At 42.2% G+C, this 19,801-nt stretch overlaps 1 protein-coding gene across 1 annotated transcript; it reads left to right on the forward strand.

Moving 5' to 3' along the window:
- The first annotated feature begins 1,279 nt into the window (after positions 1–1,279).
- On the forward strand, positions 1,280–19,486 carry LOC119159918 (neprilysin-1-like). Its single transcript, XM_075888536.1, has 13 exons — positions 1,280–1,447; positions 8,997–9,228; positions 9,431–9,529; positions 9,830–9,907; positions 11,027–11,139; positions 12,045–12,103; positions 12,226–12,277; positions 14,169–14,236; positions 14,459–14,589; positions 14,817–14,882; positions 15,073–15,180; positions 15,824–15,900; positions 18,911–19,486. Exons 1-13 carry the CDS (start codon positions 1,311–1,313, stop codon positions 19,008–19,010), a joined length of 1,320 nt encoding a protein of 439 aa, XP_075744651.1. The 5' UTR covers positions 1,280–1,310; the 3' UTR covers positions 19,011–19,486.
- Positions 19,487–19,801: the final 315 nt, after the last annotated feature.

Raw genomic sequence — 19,801 nt, forward strand, 5'->3', positions numbered from 1 at the left:
CTGTGCACTTTGGACAATGAATGAACAGGGAAACCATAAATAACATAGCAGCATCTCTTCAGTGTATGCTGTTTCCATGTTCACCCCTTGTCGTGGAGTGGTCGACCTTTACTCTTGGAACGATAAATGTCCTAGCGGACTTGTGCACACTAACACTGGAGCCTGTTGGCGCATTTCAATCCTGACGACTCATGTCCGTAGTCATTAAAACCTTTTGAGATAGTTGAAGTAGCTAACACAAACCGGAATACGGCGTTAAGGAGATCATCGCAACCACCGTTGCTCGATGTGCGCTCATTCAAGGCGTCGTCATTTTAAGAGAAAAATGACACTGATGAGATGCGAAGTAGCAGTGGTGCGCACAGCGTTGACCCGGTTGAAACGGGCGTCGACGCGGGTGCTGGAAGAACGGTTGAGCTTGGAAAGTTCCGGTGGGCGAGGTGGGTAACGGTAACCGTGCGTCATGCTTATCGTCGTAACCTTGCCCGACGTCAGCGACTCTTTTCAAGTAGCGCAGACCACGATGTCAGACGACGCCACATGGGACTCGCGTCGAATCACTTCGGTCACAACCTGCAGCTCTTTGCGGTTTCGGACAAAACTGACGTTGGACAGCTGGTTATTGCCAATGTTGGTGTTCTTGGCCACTATAGCACCGTTTAACGTTGATGCAGTGACGTTGGCTCCTAGTGGCGATGACTAGCGTCTATGATCGAACCACATACCGATGACTAGCATCTATGATTGAATAATACCGATGACTATCGTCTATGTTCGAACCACACCACATCGCACGCGCGGCTACTGTCACCAAAGCTACGTTGAAGGAACTCTCGTCGGAAGCAGGCGTCGGTTTTGGCGTTGCTGGCGGCCTCGTGCGGACGTCATCGACGTTGTGGCGGCGAGACACCCCTGAATCGGCCGGTGGCATAGAGTTGTCTAAAATTAACTAGATGGTACTCGGCACTGCGATCATTTAGCGACCATGCGTATTATGAGTATTGCATGAATTTGCCTAGTCTTCGTGTTGCGGGCGGCAAACGAACTTGTATCTTCGTTTATTGCGGTGCTGCTCATAGCTCGCTAGTGCTCATTGCTCCCCAAAGAGGTGCAGCTGTGATGTTGATTTCAAGAGCGCTCACTAGATGGCGCGCCGCCGCTCAGGCGACGCTCACTCCGCTCTCGGCGCGTGCTCTAGTGTGATGAGAGACAGCTAGGCAGCCGCGCCTATATATAGCGCTCGCTCTCGGCACGCTTCCTTTTTCTTTCGCCGGACACCACTCAATGGTCGTCAATCTCTTTCCGATTTCATGTGCGATATTAATATAGCTTCATCTAGGTTGATCTGTATGGGTGATTTCAATGCTCCTGACATCAATGCTCCTGACAATGCTCCTGACATGGTGGCAGAACCGGCAGATCTACTGATTTTCGTCTGTTTGCGCAGGTTAGTTCACGCCCGGTTCAAATTTGCTTTGTTGTTCTTAGCGAGTTTTCTGTGCTGCCGCTGCTGCCAAGTGAATTGTATTTGTTCTGTGTGCTACATTTCCTGGTACTATGTCGACACTAAATGCATGCCCTACATGTAACGATGCCATTAAATCCGATGAATTGTCGGTGGCATGTGGCGAGTGTAGCCACTGTTTTCACATTGGAACATGTGCAGGCATATCAGAAAAACAGTATAAAAAGAAGTCCGAATCGGCTAGGCAAAAGTGGGTTTGCTCTACGTGCAAAGATAGTGGAAAAAGTGTCGAGATCACTGAAGGGAGGCCGGAAGCTGAAGTTGACATCAGATCTATTCTCAGTGGCATAAGTCAGAAGTTAGACGAGTTGTTGCCGCTCAGGGAAACAGTGCCAAACATCGAGCGGTCGATACAGCTCATGTCGGACAAGTACGATGAGATGTTGACAAGGCTTGCCGCACAAGAAAAAGATACGAAAGAAATACGGAAAAGACTTGAACGCCTTGAACAGGACACCTGCGCTAGTGATGATGCTTCAAAAAAACTTGAGGCCGATTTAAATGAGCTCGAGTGGAGAAGCCGCAAGTTTAACTTGGAAATACATGGTGTAAGCGTCTCTGAAGGTGAAAATTTGCTTGCAAAGGTAAATTCTGTTGCCAGCATGATTGACGTTTGTGCACTGGACGCAGCAGACGTCGCTGCCATTCACCGCCTCCCATGCAAATTTGGCAAAACACCAGGTATAATCGTTCGGTATGTCAGACAATCTGTTAGAGACGAATGGCTGCATAACCGGTCAAAACTGAGAGAAAAGAAATCAAGCCTGTTCATCCAAGAGAACTTGACCAGCCAAAGTCGGCAACTGCTTCGAGAGGTTAAGGAATGGGCGAGGGAAAATCGGTACAAATACGCCTGGCACAAGAACGGGAAAATCCTACTGCGCAAATCTGACGGCGATTCCGTGTTAGTAGTGCGTCACAGGACCGACTTTCCCGTCTAAGCCTGCTAGTTGCTGACTGTATCTAGATTATTTCATTCCTCAAAATGGCTAGTCAAAGTCCCTTTCTTCCACACGAGCTAGACGCTTTTGTGACAAGTCATCACGCACATTCCTTGAAGTGCCTTCATCTAAACGTTCGTTCACTCTATAACAAGGAAGAAGATATAAATGACTTCATCAATGGTTTTCATTTTCTGTTTGATGCAGTAATGCTTAGTGAAACTTGGTGCAGGGATGATCGTGATTTGTTCAAATTTCCGTCTTATCAATCGTATTGTGTAAACAGAACTAATCGCCGAGGCGGTGGCGTTATGCTGTTGCTAAGAGAGCACGTAAACTGCGAGCTGCTTTCCAACTTTTGTATCTGTTGTGATGATTTTGAAATAATAACAGCTCGTGTGAATGACTGTATGTTTTCCGTTTGCTATAGACCACCAAGTGGAAATCTTCCTAGTTTCTTTTGTTTCTATGAACAGCTGTTATCATTTGTTTCAGAAACTGGCGATTATTTGGTGTCTGCTGGTGATTTTAATATCGACCTGTTGACCATTTCTGCACCACAAAAGGCCATGTTAACCATGCTGACTTCTAACGGATGCGAAAATTTAATCTATGTACCGACAAGGGTAACTACTGAAAGCGAAACACTGTTAGATTTATTTATTACTAATATCGATTCTACAAAAACCAACAGTGGTGTAATAACGTGGGACCTTAGTGACCACCTCCCAATATTTGCTCTACTAAGAAAGCAAAATTTCACGATAAATGAAAAGCATCAGTACATTTCTTTTCAAAATATTACACAAACAGGTTTGGATAATTTTAGAGCTGAATTGCTACTTAGCGATATTCCGCAAATTCTGAAAATAGACGACGTTGACATTGCATGCAGTAAACTTATTGATGAAATTTCTCGTGTGTATAAGCGTCACTTCCCACAAAAAAAGTTTAAATTGGGTAAAAAAATAAGAAAACCATGGATAACCCCTGAATTGTTACAAAAAATTAAGTGTAAAAAAGCGCTTTATCACAAGTTCATTAAAAGTAAGGAACCAAGCATATTGAAAGAATACAAGTTGCTTAGAAACAAACTAAACAAAGAACTAAGGTCACACAGGAAATGCTATTTTCAAGCTGAGTTTGATAGCTGCTCAAAAAAACCCGATATGTTATGGAAAAAGCTTAATACTGTCTTAAATCGCCGTAAATCGTCTCCACGTGTAGAAAAGCTATTTCTTGGTGGCCACGAAATATGGGGCGATGATTTGGCGAATACATTTAATGATTATTTTGTGAGCAATTCTAATTCTTGTGCATCTGCTGATATTACAAAATTTATGCCTGATAGCAATCCATCTTCCTTTTTCCTTCGCCCATTTACAGAGTCTGAAGTACTGTCAGTTTTTCTTTCGCTTAAAAATAGCTCAAGTTGTGACGTTGAGGGCATGCAGGTTCGTCCAATCAAGTATGTGCTTGATTTAATTTGTCCATATCTTACCTACATCTTTAATCTGTCTTTGGCGAGCGCTATCTTTCCCAGGAGGATGCAGATCGCAAGAGTTTCTGTGCTTTTTAAGAAAGGTGACATAAACGATATCAAAAATTATAGACCTATTTCGATATTACCAGTATTATCCAAAGGGCTGGAGAAACTTATACACGTGCAAATGTCTAATTTTTTCGATAAGCACAATCTTATATCTACAGCCCAATTTGGATTTAGAAAACACCTTTCTACTGAGTTAGCCTTGCTACAACAAAAAGAATTCATTTTAACACAATTTGAAAGCAAGAATCTTGTGCTCGGCCTTTACATTGATTTCAGTAAAGCATTTGATTGTATCCATCATTCCATACTACTTAAAAAACTTGAAACCTATGGTATTCGCGGGCACTGCTTAAACCTCGTGAAGTCGTATCTAGATCATCGCCATCAGTACGTCCAGATTGAGCATTACCGTTCAGACTTAAAACACATCAGCAGAGGCGTTCCTCAAGGTAGTATTCTCGGCCCATTTCTTTTTATAGTTTACATCAATGACCTAGTAAATATCTACAGTGATGCGAAATACGTTATGTACGCTGACGACGCTAGCCTATTTTTTTCGTCACCTGAACTTGGTAGCCTTCAGAATAACACCAACACTGCTCTAAGGGCGCTCCAAGAATGGTCAGCAGCAAACGTTTTGCAAATTAATACTAAAAAGACAAAAGCCGTGATTTTCAGACCAAAATCTAAGCAGATAACCTGCGATCACATCACCCTTCTTTACACAAATGAAGCAATAGAAATTGTGAGTAGTGTGAAAATACTGGGAGTTACCTTCACACAAAATATGCTTTGGGATTTACACATCGAATCAGTTTTAGGCAAGCTATCTCGTGTGGTTGGTATGATGGCGCGTCACAGATTGATATTACCTTTTAAAATAAAGCTTCTTGTTTACAATGCGCTCTTTTTTTCTTCCTTGTATTATTGTTTTTTGGTATGGGGTACGACGACATATACAAATCTTGAAAGACTTCATGTACTGCAGAAAAAATTTCTACGGGCGCTTTTCAATGTACCCTACAATTCCCATACTTCAGATTTATTCTTGAAGGGAAATGTCATCCGCGTGTTTACCCTATACAATTACAAGTTAAGTATAGCGTTCAAACGAGAGATAAAAGAAAACCTAAAGTTTTTCCACGAGTTATCTCATCTTGCCAAAAACACCCATTCATACGGCACTCGTTACATAGAACAGTGGAAGGTGGTCACTGCGCGGACAAGCTATTCTATGCAGAAGCTATCATACACGCTGCCAACCCTTTTAAATTCATTTCATAAATTACACATTGAATTGAAAATAACTTCTGCACGAACACTGCGCGAGCATTTCATCAATTCATGCTAACATAGTAAATAGTGTAAAATATTGCTTTTTTTCATTCTTCCTTACTGATGTGTTTTTTTTTTAGACATATCTGTATTCCGAATATGTGTTTCTTGTGATTTTTTTTTTTTTGCCATCGCTGCCTGCACTGTAGGGGTGGCTGCGGGCCTCTGTCAAGTTGCTTGTGCCTTCAAGCAACTTTTACCCGCAGTCTCCTCCATCGCTGATGGAAATAAAAATTATTATTATTATTATTATTATTATTATCAACTGGCTTTCCCTGACTGTAACGGGTCGTGATGCTGCTATCTTTCATGAATTAATAAATATTTCTTTATCTTTTGGGCTTACTCGAGTCGTTTCATGTGCGACTAGGTTTAATTCTATTCTAGACTTAGTTTTCCTAAGTACAGATTTAGCTGATAATAACTTTTCTTGCGAGGTAATTGATGGATTATCAGACCATAAAGGTGTCTTATTATCACTTTGTTGTCCCACGTCCAAATCACCCTATACCTTTACTAGTTTCCCTGATTTCCCTCGTGCGGATGACAATACCATTACTGATATTCTAGCTGATCATTTTGATACGTTTTGTGAACTTTCTGACAGGCAGGATATAGATTATCTCGTTAATTACTTTGAGGATCTTGTTAAGTCATGTGTCCTAAGATTTGTGCCACTTAAGACAAAGAAAAGCAATACTAATCTTCCTTGGATCACTCGTGACATCTTACATTTGTCTTGCCGTGTCCGTCGACTTAGGCGCTCCAGAAGAACTCACGATCCCGTTAGCCTAGACAAATTTCAGAAAGCGAAAAGTGAACTTAATTCTAAAATGAGAACGGCGAAGGATTTCTTTTTTCGCGTCCAGTTGCCGGGCATGTTAAGCACAAACCCACGCAAATTTCGGTATTTGATTTTGCCTCATGATGCCTCACCTTCCTCTTTCAGAATTGATAATGATGTCATTAGTGACGCGTCAGCAATACCGAATGCTTTTAATAACTATTTACAGTCTGTGTTTGTTTCTGACAATAACTCCATTCCTTCTCTGACAGGCATAACTTGTTCTGAACTAATCAGTGACATTGAAACAACGAGTGAAGGCATTCTGAACTTTATCTTAAAATTAGACGTAAAAAAATGCACTGGTCCTGACGGGATACACAATGCATTCTAAGTTCGCTACTCCATTTGGTCATCCAGATATCTGACGATCATATTCAACAAATCTTTATCTTCTGGCACTGTTCCATCCTCATGGAAGATAGCTAAGGTACTCCCTCTTTATAAATCTGGCAACAAGCAGTCTCTATTGAATTATAGACCGATATCATTGACTTCTCAATCATGCAAGATGTTAGAACATATCGTTCATAAACACATTATGCTCTTCTTGGAATCGCACCAACTACTATCAAACATGCAGCATGGGTTTAGGCGTCGTTTCAGTACCACAACACAATTAGTCGAAATCACGCATGATATTTTTTTGAACCTTGATCTTGGCAACCAAGTGGACGCTATATTTATTGATTTCTCAAAGGCCTTCGATACAGTACTGCATTCTAAACTTCTCGCTAAACTCGATGTCATATTAAACAATCCTCAATTGGTTAGTTGGATCTCTAGCTTTTTGTAATCTCGCTCTCAGTTCGTTTCTTACAGGTAAACCAACTCTACTGCCATTGATGTAACACCTGGAGTGCCCCAAGGGTCCGTTCTTGGGCCTCTTCTTTTTTTAATTTACTTAAACGATTTGCCTGTTTGCATCTCCTCTTCCATTCGTTTTTACGCGGATGATTGCGTTTTATATGAGGTCATTAAAACACACGCTGACCATTACCGCTTGCAAGAGTCATTTGCTGGTTTTTGCGATTGGTGCAGAACCTGGTAAAAGAACATTAACTTTAAAAAAGCAGTACTTATGTCCTTTTGTAGTAAATCTCCTTCTGCTTTTGATTACTCTTTCGATAACCGTGCAGTAAATAGGGTTCTTGATTATAAGTATTTAGGGGTCATTTTTACTCATAATATGACATGGTCTAAGCACATTGACTACGTATGTAACAAAGCATTAAAAAAACTAGGCTATCTACGTCGCACTCTAACTAAATCTCCGAAGGAAACTAAGCTTCTCTAAGTTAAATCACTCATTCGCCCAATAGTAGACTACGCATCTGTCATTTGGAACCCGTACAAGCAGTGCGAAATTAATAGGTTAGAAGAAATTCAGAAAAAAAAGCTGTAAGATTCATATGTCATCGCTATGACCGCGACTTTTCACCCTCTTCTACTCTTTCTTCACTGAACTTAACTTCGCTCTCTTCGCGTCACCGAATAGAGTCATGAAAATTCTCGCATAGCATTGTGACGTCTTCGGTTAAACTTTCAAATGACAAGGACTACATAAACTTTGCACCTCAGTCAACGACAAGAAGCTATCACAACTTAAACTTAATGCCTTACTATGCTCGAACTAACATGTTCAAATTCAGTTTTTCCCCCCGTTCTATTGAAGACTGGAATTCGTTACCTGGTACTATACGTTCACGCCCATCATCCAATATTCAAGCCGACTTCCATGACATGCGTCTATAACATACCCTCATCTATTTGCCATTAGTGTTAGCTCTTGAGTTGCATTGTTTCTTTATTCTATTTTCAATCATGTTATTTACATGTTTGTGCACTTTTGACCTTGTATAACCACACATCTGTATTATGTTACCTGTTTATATAATTTTCATTCCTGTCTGTTAAAATTCCGCGTATTTTGTACACCCACTCTTGCCATAGCGCACTTAGCGCTGCAGTATGTGTAAATAAATAAATAAATAAATACCACTACCCCATATGAGGAACGCAGAAGCCAAGGTGGCGGCGCGGAGAGCTGGCAATGCGTCTGCAGCGTGGGCTCGCCGTCCGGACCTTTCTCGAACTTTTCACTAGATCCTATAAATCAGGATTTCTGGATTTGTACTTTACGGATCGCAAAGCCATCTTAAGAAGAGCAAAGCGTTCCCCGGAGCTTATGTGATTCGTAGATAAGCTCTTGCACAAAATGCATATACTGCATCAGTATTTAAATATCTGTATTAGTACAATAATGTGGAAATAATAAACAATGTTTATATAACGTGTATATACAATCACACCACAGCAGCTCTCATGCCATCTTTATATGATGATATGACATATAAACCTAGTATTCACAGTTTATCGGGCATAACCTCAGGAGCAAGCTCCTTCATCATCATTCACCTCGTGGATATGCGGAAACTTCGTTTGTTAGACGCAATAGACGCAACACACACACACACACACACACACACACACACACACACACACACACACACACACACACACACACACACAAACACACACACACGCACACACACACACACACACACACACACACACACACACACACACACACACACACACACACACACACACACGCACACGCACACGCACACGGGAGATTTATATGGGAGAAGACGAAGACAACGAGAAAAAGCCGCCGACAATGTATAATCAAGTGCTATCACAATAGCGCATGAAACTTTTCTTTAAGTAAACATCTTCGGCCAATCACTGGCACTGGTGTTGTCATGCCTCGATTATTCTAATGTGTGACCACAGCTCGGCGGTGGCCAACTACCTGAGCTGGCGCATCGTGCAAGTGATGGGCCAGTACGCGACCGAGCGGTTCCGGCGGGCAAGGTTCCGCTTCGACCGGTACAGGTATCTGCTCCAGGACGTGGGCGAGATTCCGCGAGCATGCGTGCGCCTCACGTCACGACTGCTGCACTTCGCCGTGGGCCGGCTCTACTTCGACCGGCACATCTCGCGGCCGGCCGAGCGGTACAGGAAAGTACGTGCACGAATCATGGACAATCTAAGACAATGTATGTGTTACGCACGTTCATAATTTCACTCTGATATCGCACTGCCGAGCTCGTATATTTATCGTCATTTATGAAAAGCCATGTATCGCTTATTGCGCTGAATACGAGCTTGTCCACAAGATTTCTCATGATCACTGCCACGATCCTGACCATTGTGCTCGTTCGCAGCTGTACGACATGGCCGAAGAGCTGCGGGACGCCTTTGCTGTCCTCATTGACCTCAACACCTGGATGGACTCAGACACCAAGGAGAGGGCGAGGCAGAAGGTGCGCCCACTGAGAATACGTTTCTTGATGATTGTTTTAACAACAGGTACATGACGACGAGCACTGCAGAGAACACAGAGATAAACGCACCGGAATCATCGTCGAGGCTGCGCAGATGGCACTCATGCTGGAGGAAGCCTTTAGTTATTCTCTCCGACGAGGAATTAAGAGTTCTGAAAAATATCGGCACGTAGAACTAGTGACAATTCTTCTTCAGTTTTTGTTTTATCTTTCCTCTGGTTTCTTTTTGGTATGTGTTTTTGCTTATGTTTTTTTCCTTGCTTGTATTTTCTTGTCCAGCTGCATCACCTGCAGATGAACATCGGCTTCCCGCCCTGGATCAAGAGCGACCGGGACCTGGATGAGTATTACAAGGACGTAAGTGCATGAATGCTGTGCTCAGAATATGAGAGCGTTAACATGTTGAGATTAACGAGACTCGTGTTCCTGACCAGCTGCATAATAACAGGATTCTCTAGCTGCGACGCCCAAAAGCAGACTAAATTGATAAGTAGATTTCAGTACGCACTTTCAATTTGTCACAGAATTTACAATACTTGCCAATAATATTTAAACCGTCATAAGGCCAACTACAAACTATAGTAGTAAGCATGTTTGGTTTTGGTTGAGAAGATTTACGCCGACCTCTTGGGACGGTACAGGATCGGGGGATCAGGATAAGAATAAACCTGTTTTATTTAGAAGGGCAGGAACGCTGAGGAGTCATTGCCCACAATCTCTCTCCTTAAAGGGGCTCTGAAACACTTCTTTAGTAACCATAGAATGAAATTATTGGAAGAACTTATTGCCTCAAAAATTCAACGTCCAGTACGAGCAGAGTTACAAAAGTATGTCCCACACTGCAATCGCATTCTCTCTTTACTCGTCCCTATGAAAGCACTGGAAGGTAATTAGAAAAGGAATTGCCGGGGGAAAAGAAAATACGTAACGTACGCCTCGTAACCTTAAGTTTTTTTTTCGTCCTTCTTCGAAGAAGCAGTTTTTCCAGTGTGATCGCACGCGCATGCGTGGATAAATCACGGCCTCATGTGGTGATCTCTGTAAGGACCACGTGCGCCATGTTCAAATCACCCAATGACTAATAGATCGCCATCTACGAGTGATTTTCGAACGTCTTACATCATTTTTTGAGGGACTAGAAAGTAATATTTAGGGATACTTGATAATTTATTGTGAATTATAGGCCATGTGCCGCGCTATACCATTGGCTCGCGTGTTCTCGGGAGCCCTTACAATCGATCGGCAGCGTTTTCTGACCATGCTCAAAAAGTGGGGAAGGGCCTCTTCAACTCATCTGGAAGGAGTCCGTAATGCGGTCATCTTCGCACATGCCCCATTATTTTTTTTTTGAAATCCTGTCTCAATAGCAAAGCACTGCACGTATGTTGGCATCACGGCATGGGCATGGACGCAACGCATGTTTTTTGACGGTGGTATCCCTTACTTTTCTTTGACGTCACTGTACCATAAACGCAGGTTCCGGACTTGCGCAAGGAGGAGTTCTTCGTCAGCCTCCTGCGCACGCTCAAGATATACAACCGCATCATGTTCGCCCGATTGCGCCGCTTCAAGAAAGCCGAGGACTTTGGGTGAGTGTGAAGTGCGCCTTTGTCACGCTGTTCCTTCGAGTTCCCGTCAAACATTCTTCTTTCCAGTGCGACAATGTTCATTCTTACCCAATTTCGCCGTGGAATACTGGCAAAGGGTTTATGATTGTCGTGTGGGCATGGTGTTCTGCGGTTCGTCAGTGCTCGAAAAGAGTACGCGCGCACGAATGGGCCTTGTCAGGACACAATAGGCGTAAATTTTAAGCACGCATGCTCCCGAAGCCAGGCAGTTGTATTTAAAAACGTCGTGTAAATAGTACGCATACTTTGAAGGCTGAACACAATGCTTGATTGATATTTGGGGTTTAACGTCCCAAAACCACCATATGATTATGAGAGACGCCGTAGTGGAGGGCTCCGGAAATTTCGGCCACCTGGGGTCCTTTAACGTGCGCCCAAATCTGAGCACACGGGCCTACAACATTTCCGCCTCCATCTGAAGCTGAACACAATGCTTCGAAAAAAGTGAACGATAAATAGCTGGAAGGTAAATGAGAGGACATTTGATCATTGCCTGTTTCCAATAAATATACTAATAGTTAACCTGGTGCTTCAGTTTACAGTAGCAAGTACTGCAGCGTAAAATGCGCGTGAGCCTTTTGCGTTCAGCTCATCATTTTCGTACAGAAAGTCACTTGACGACCTATACAAACCAAGAATGGATAATGCATAGACGCAGATTGGCCCAACCATTGGAAGTTTTGATAAGGCTAAGTGATTAGGAACATTTCCAAACAAGCGTAAACGATGGGCAGTTAACCGAGCATTATTTACTGAGTCAATCTTGCTGGCATTCAGGAAAAGTTAATAAAGCACGTATTACATACGATGTAATGAAAAATACTGTTTCATGCAATACGCAAAATTATGCCACGATTTCTTCGCAGGTGGATCCCGCCTTACCCATCCAGCATGATGCACTACAGCCTACTGGGAAACTATATGCGTATGTGTAGCCATTTCACCCTTTAAGCTTCAAGTTTTCGAACTCCTTCAGTGTCGCGTGAAACCATTGTCGAGTACAAAGCGCTACGCCTAAATGCGGTCTGTTTTATTCTTCTCTTCTAGTGCTCCCGATCGACTACATTCAGTACCCGTTTTTTCTACTGGACATGACACCGTAAGTTGGTCATACGCTTATTTTTTTTTCAGTTTTTACAGTGTTATTTTTCGAAGATTACTTTCGCACTTTAAAAAGGTGCATGCGTATAGCAATCCTCTCCCCCAGCTCTGCAGTGGGCCAGGTGTTACCATTTTATTGCATGAAGCTTTCAAAATTTTTGGAGCAAGATTGGATGCAGCCCGTCAATGTAGCAACCGGTCACGAGGATCAGGCTTATCAATAATGTCCCTATGGGATCAGTGGCGAATCGTTTGAACAATAAATATCACACGAGACAACGTTTCCGCTGGACCTTGTCTTCGTCAGAGCAGCTACCTTCTTTTGCAGACTTTCCTGTGGTGTTACTTCCAAAAGCCTTCCTGCTCTTTCATCAGATAAGTCTTCTGGTTGAAACGTCATTACCAGTGACACAGCCTGTTGCCCAAATAAAGTCTTAAATATACACTATCTTGAACTTCTGTGTTATCTGGAATTCAACACTGAAGGAGTAACCTATTCGGTATATTGATTAGCGGAACAGTCAAACATGCGTGTGCAGAACTCGAAGACGAAACTTGAATTCAATATATCAGGAAATCGGAAAATACAACTACGATGAAATAATAAAGGTGCCTTTTCATTGTGCACCTCGCAAGTTATATAAATATACATCACTCTCTATTGGTATGGTGAAAAGGATGTTGTTTAATATGCACGGGGCTTATTTATTTATTTTATTTTATTTATGGGAGTATGGGCTTACACACCGGGAATGGTTATAAGTGGAAAAATCCCGACCAACCTAATCAGCACCGCGATATTCTCGCGCGCAGCTGTGTGTTCTCGAAGGGTGCCGGAAACATCTAGCTTGCCATGCCCTATTGTCAACCATGTTTTTCATTTTTCAGCGTAATTCTTGAGATAAGCAGCGACGATGTGTCTTCTTTTCTTCGAATTCGACCATACTGAGCATCGCCAGCTTTGATAACAACAGGCCATTTTATTTTGCGTTATCTACCACGTTAATAAACAAGTGGAAAAATATCTGAGAAGCCCGCACCATGGAAAAGTGGTGCGACGACAGGGTTCACCGGGGTATAAACCACAGGTCATGGCAGGGCGTGATGAAAGTTTCTGCTCTGCGCAACGTCCTTTTAGTCATACCGCTCAGTGTGTTAAATGAATTCGGAAAAATTACTTTTCCGCGAGGTGAAGTCCAAACATTGTGCGGTAAACAAGGAAACTTCTTGAGGCATTTACAATTGCGCAATGTTTGAAACTTGATGAGTTCCAGCTTTTTTTTTTGCTTGGTTGAGTCACGTAGGTTGTCGCATGCCTTGCCTTGAAGCATTCACGTTAGTCGAAAATATTTTTATATATGAAGGATCATGCTACGTTCTGGTGTTTCATATAGTCAGATGCTGTACTTCTTATATTCTGTCCTGTTCTTTTTCTTCCTCACTGCGCTGGCAAAAGCTGGCACGAAGTTCCGCAATGTTGAAGGTTGGGCTAGTTGGGGACAGTTCAGTTTGACATGTGAAGCAGCATCTTTTTTGGGTCTTGTTTCATGCGCTGCTTCTCACATTAAGATGAATCGGCTGAAAATTTCATGGTAAGTGCGACAAAAAAAAATAGGAAGTATGTCTATTCATAAATGCGACAACGCTGCGATCAGTATCGTTCGTTCGGTCTTAAGTTCACTTCATCTGCACAGCTTCGGACAGAGTGGCACAGCAGCACCAGTTAGAATTGTATTAGTGTAGTCTATGCCAATGGATTTATTGCTGTAGCCATTTGTAGACGCGGAAACAATAACTATGTAAACAGTATTGACATTTGTTTGTTTGTTTGTTGCTACAGTACATACGCTCGCAATGTAATTACCCATTATCAACCTTGCCCTACACAGACCCATCAATTTTGGTGCCCTCGGAACCATTATGGGGCAGCAGTTGACGTACGGCTTCGGAGAGCAAGGTGAGGCCACGGATTGATCCTTAAATGAAGAGCCACCAGATAAAAACACTAGGTTACTTAGCCTGATTTAGTACTATTCAGGAAAGATATTCCCGTTAGCGTCTGACAAAGATGGCGAATATACAGTAAAAACGAATGCGAAAGTGACGAAATACCAGCTCTGATCAGTTTTCATGACATGGTTTATCTCAGAGTATATTGTACCAAACTTGCGGCCCACAGGCGCCCTTTACGACGAACACGGCAAACTGGTGGAGTGGTGGTCTCGCGAGACCCACCGCAAGTTCATCATCGGCGCCCGCTGTCTCTCCGAGCAGTACGACCAGTTCAACAACCCCATCACCGGAATGAAGGTATGCGCAATAGCGGATGCTGATCGGATGACCCTCGAATGTTTGCGCGACGCTGTTTGGCCCAGGAGTGACTGATTGAACTTTTCATGCGATCCGAATCTTGGCTCTGCCGTGGTGTGTTTTGCTTCGATGTGTGTGTCTGGGATGTGCCAAATGCGCTCTGTGCGCGCAAGAACGCTTGCGTGTTGTTTGTATACGATTTGATCCTGGTCTCTTCTCCACCTCAGTTGAGCGTCAACAACACCCTGGAGACGAGCATTGCCGACAACGCTGGCCTGCGACTCGCCTTCAAGGTATGTGTCTCAGGAGGAGCCATGGTTGGGCAGTTGCTGACCTTCATGTATGTCAAAATTTTTAAATTTATGCGGTTGGCATGGGGCAGGGTTTAGTCTCCAATTCTTCCACTTGGCCCGTAGGAAATCTGCGGACTTAAAAAATAATTCATTTATCTAACCACCTATTGAATTCCCCTTCCCGATACAGGCCTTCCGGGTGTACATGACCAAGTACGAGGAGCGCTACGGCATGTACTCCATACCCGGAATGGAGCCCTGGACCATGGAGCAGGTCTTCTTCATCGCGTACGCTCTGGTAAGCATTGTCAAACTTCACAGCCCGCAACTATTATTGAGATACACAAGAGCACACTACCTCCGGGCTCTTCTATGTGGGCGCAAGATAAGTCCTGCTGTTCTTGCAAGTTCAATTTTTTTAGTAACCCATTCGAAAAAAAAAACGCGCGCAGATTGTTCTGTGAACTCAATTGCTTCAACTTTCTTTCATGCTATGCACGATTACACATCATGATTGATGGCTTTTATAATATTCGAACGACGACGTGGGGCATAATTACGGTTTAAAAGCCTGTTCGCGTGTATTTATCCAGCATTTAAACGCAGTGAAACGTATAATCTTCCTTGTTTGAACACTTCGTATTCTCTTAGCTAATTACCACTAGTAATAATGAGTGACTCCCTTTAACTTTAAATAACTCTAAATAATCAACAACCACAAATTTTATGTTCTAACTGGACCCTAAACGTATTATTGTAAAAATGGTGACAATGACACCACTCCCCCCCCCCTCCCCCCCCCTCCCCAATAGTGTGTAAAGGTCAATCGACTAATGAATCATCGTCCGATAGCTGAATTTCTTGCTTTTATGCCAATCTAGATAGTATGAGACATCTTCAATTACGAACAACTTTTTTCACTCTTCATATTTTTACTGCAGTCGCGATGTGAGGTCTCCCGGAAGCGCTCCATGTACTTCTACCTGCGGCCCCGTGACCAGATACCCAACCGCTTCCGGTGAGTAGTTACCCGAGTCAAATAAACTGAGCATTTATTTTACTCCCACGGTAAAATCCAACGACTTTTCTCGCGGGACTACAACAGTACACTTGTGCTTGTTTTTTTTATAAAACTTTATCGCTTGCAGTCAACATGCAAATGCGTTATATGCCCAACTCCACGACTACATTGTCCATATCAGTACTCACAAAGGTGAAGTCTCTTTTACGCATCACTTTTCGTTATCTTACTGTCAGACGTTTGCGCGCTCACAAATCACGTTGGTGTAAGATATTATGGCTGCATGACCGTCACGGCATGAATAGCCGTGATGGTCATTCCCAGGCAACATGCACGTAACGCAAGTTGCCTGTTCGTATAGCGTTATCTTGTGCACATTGTTCGACGCAATAGCTGTTTAGTGAACAGAGACAACTTTTAATTGCCACTGTTTCTGCCCACCGATACTCCAATTAAGATTGTTTTTTTCATCGTTATTGGCATATGTGGGCCTCCACAATTTGCTTCTGGCTTAGAACTTAGCGACGTCATGGCCCGGAGTACACCGATATACACCTTCACACAGCACGAAGCTTGAAGTTGGCTTTCATAAGAACGAACTCTCCCCCACCTCCTAAGAACTACTAATTAAGAGGAGACACTGCTCTTGAAAGAGTTTTTTTATTTTTTTATTGATTTTTATGAAACTTGAGCTTATAAATATATGTGAGTTGATTTTAAGTATGCAACTATTTTTCTTATAAGGTCTAGTTTGAAAAATACAAAATGTTTCCTGTGGCTTTTGGGGAGCGACATTGTTTTGAAACTAAAAGAGCTACAAAGTGAGTTGACATATCGCCATATTCTGGAATCAGGACTGTGTGCAATGGTACAAAAATGTATGTCTAAATCAATTTGAACAAACGTTATGGTACGTTGAACACTTGTATGCGAGTCAATTTCAAGCTAGAATTTCACAGGCAAGTGTTCAACATTGCTTAACATTAATTCCAGTTGGTTTGGAACCTTCATATTTTGTAGCATTGCAATCAACTTTGATTCCAGATTATTTTGATATGCTCAGGTACTTAGTAACGTTTTTTAGTTTAGATGAAAGCCTGCTCTCCGAAAGGCGCATGAAATATTTATAGTACCTTGAAAACTACATTTAACACGAAAGAATTATTTGCAGATTTGAAGTCTGCGCACATATATACATACACTTGTCAAGTTTCATCAAAATTGATTTAGAAATTAAGGTTATTAAATTGCTGTGTCTCCCCGGAATATTTGCATATTTCAATTTTTTTATTGATTCAAGTACCCTACGGGCCTACTATAGGTGCATTTTATGGGGGGGGGGGGGGGGGCATAAATAAAAAATTTTCGCAGGGAATGAATAATTGTAGGTTAACACAATTCTACGGTACACAAATTCATAAACACCAAGGCAAGCGATACAGCAACCAATACAACGTCGGATAAAGCACAATCGTTAGTGAAAGTTACATGGCTCTAAATACGTGAGCAATTCTGAATTAAACAAACAAGGTTCAGTTATATTGGCAATTCTGGAAGTTAATGCATTTTATTCTTTTACTGATAGCGTTAATGGCAAATTTTTGTATTTTTCCAGACGGGTGAAAATAAGGTTGACCTTGAAAGCGTGATCGGTGCGACTAGAAGTAGTCGCACCGATGGAAAATATGCGTCCGGGCAAAGTACGTGTTAGAATGATACAGGTGTGAAAAAAACGTAATCTTGAAATTTGCCAGCGCAATGCAAGCGGCGGCATGCTCTGCTTTGCTTTCAAAAATGAAACGCTTTGTAATCGCGAGTATGATGATAAGATGAATCGTGCTGCTTTATTATGAAATCAGAATGATTATGAAATCAGAATGATGCTTATAAAACCATAACGGAAGTTTTAAAGTGAAGACCAGTAAACAGTCTTGATAAATAAGCAAAACAATTCAATGTTTACATCGAAAGGTAAGACAGGATCCCTGTGACTAGATAAAATATGTGGTTACATGGACCAGCTGGTCATATTTTGCATTGTACTTTGGAACTTATGCAGTAAGAATCTACTTACGTATAAAAGATTCTGCGCATAGTATTATTGTACATGCATGTTTACACTTGCACTGCGCCAAACGTTTGATGGTCTATGTTCTTTGTCTATGTTCAGAGTTTGTTTTGTGGTCTATGTTCACCCATGTCCTTTTTGCTTGTCATGCTTTAGAAAGGCTCGGGTTTACCTCAAGTGACAAACCCTTCTTCCTTCTGGGCCTACCCTCATCCTTGACATGAAATAAAATTGAACTTAATTGAATTATAGTGCCACCTAGCCGAGCACATCTAGACCACGCACTTATTTTCACATGGCCTCTGTACGTTATCTGCAAATTACACGCAGACATAAACACAAGGAAACTCGTCAAGTGCGCCCAAGTTAATTGATTAGGTTTATCATATGGGATGTACTTTGACAATACGTAATACTAAATTTTATTTCATATCGAAGTCAACTGAAGTGAACCAAGAGCCTTCGAAATACAAGTGGCTCCACAGTTAGAAACATTAAGGTTGGCCAAAGGTTTTTTAAAATATTGATTCCTAAAGTCAACCCGCATAGTTCAGTTACAACGGAGTCTGTTTTTTTCACGCTGAAACGAATATACAGAAGGCAAATACGAACAAAGGAATATACAAAAGTCTTATCTAAATGCACTGCTTTCATTTTCTTATAGTGTAGCATAGTTATAAAACGTGATTAGACATCTTGGACTTTCGGATATCTTGGACAAGGGAACTTGGTTTAAAACTGTTGGGGCTCATTCCTGCGTAAAAAAGTAAGCGTGATTAACAATCACTTTCAAAATATACGGGTTGAAAGGGCTGGAGGTCACCGAAAGGACTGTCCTAGACGACTTCTCGTGTTGAAAACGCCAGCTGTTGTTCGCCTGAAAAGAACTTCCTATATACGATTTCATATTCTCAAAGGTCGCACTCATGTGCTTCGCAGGACCATCATTCCACTGATGAATTTCGAGCGGTTCTCGGCCATCTTCAGCTGCAAGGTCGGCACCATCATGAACCCGGACCAGAAGTGCATTGTCTGGTAGCCGGACTGGCCCTCCGCGTGGCGTTCCGAGCAGCCGCACGCGCTGGCTAATACAAATAGCCTATAATAATTTGCATTTCACGATTCGCTCCTTTCTTCATCTTACTTCTACAAGTGAACGTGGCGTAGATCAGTGCATGGGCGCAATACTTGGAAGCCGTAAAAATATATTGCACGAGCTTAAAACGAGATAGTTTAAACTTTGCGCCGGGCCTGTAAGCAAAGTTCGCCATGTTTTACAAATGATGAACAGGCCCTGTTTCCTAACTGTAACATAGCCGCGTTCTATACGAGCATAATTCGAGCAAGAGTTACCATATTTGTATACGAAAATAATTCGTACTGTCCTATCCATACACCTTTTCATGAATCCCTCTCAAGCACTGTTACTATGCGTGAACAATGCTGGCGATTGTGATATGCATGACCATAAAATCAATTTTTGATCTCAAAATAAATTGTTACCTAAGCGCACTACACCGTATCCTTTTCCTTTATTTTTGCGTCTAGAAACTTGGCTGCAAAGGAGTATTGCTCTCCATTACTTTTATTCCGCAATGGTGCAAAGTTGGGTTCACCTATACCTCTCTGACACATAACTGGGCAACAAGTGCGCAATTGTGAAGCTCGCAGTTTTATGATTGTATTTGTTTTACAATTATTCCTTGAGCTATTTTATAATAAATCATTGGCTGATGATGTGCTGGGCACTCTCTCTGGCGCCAACGCTGCAACTCTGGTCGTAAGAACGGTAAGCTCCAACATTAAGCCAACTAGACAGAACGTTCATGT

Source organism: Rhipicephalus microplus, chromosome 3 (genome assembly GCF_043290135.1).
Source record: "Rhipicephalus microplus isolate Deutch F79 chromosome 3, USDA_Rmic, whole genome shotgun sequence".
In the NCBI taxonomy this organism is placed as follows: Eukaryota; Metazoa; Arthropoda; class Arachnida; order Ixodida; family Ixodidae; genus Rhipicephalus; species Rhipicephalus microplus.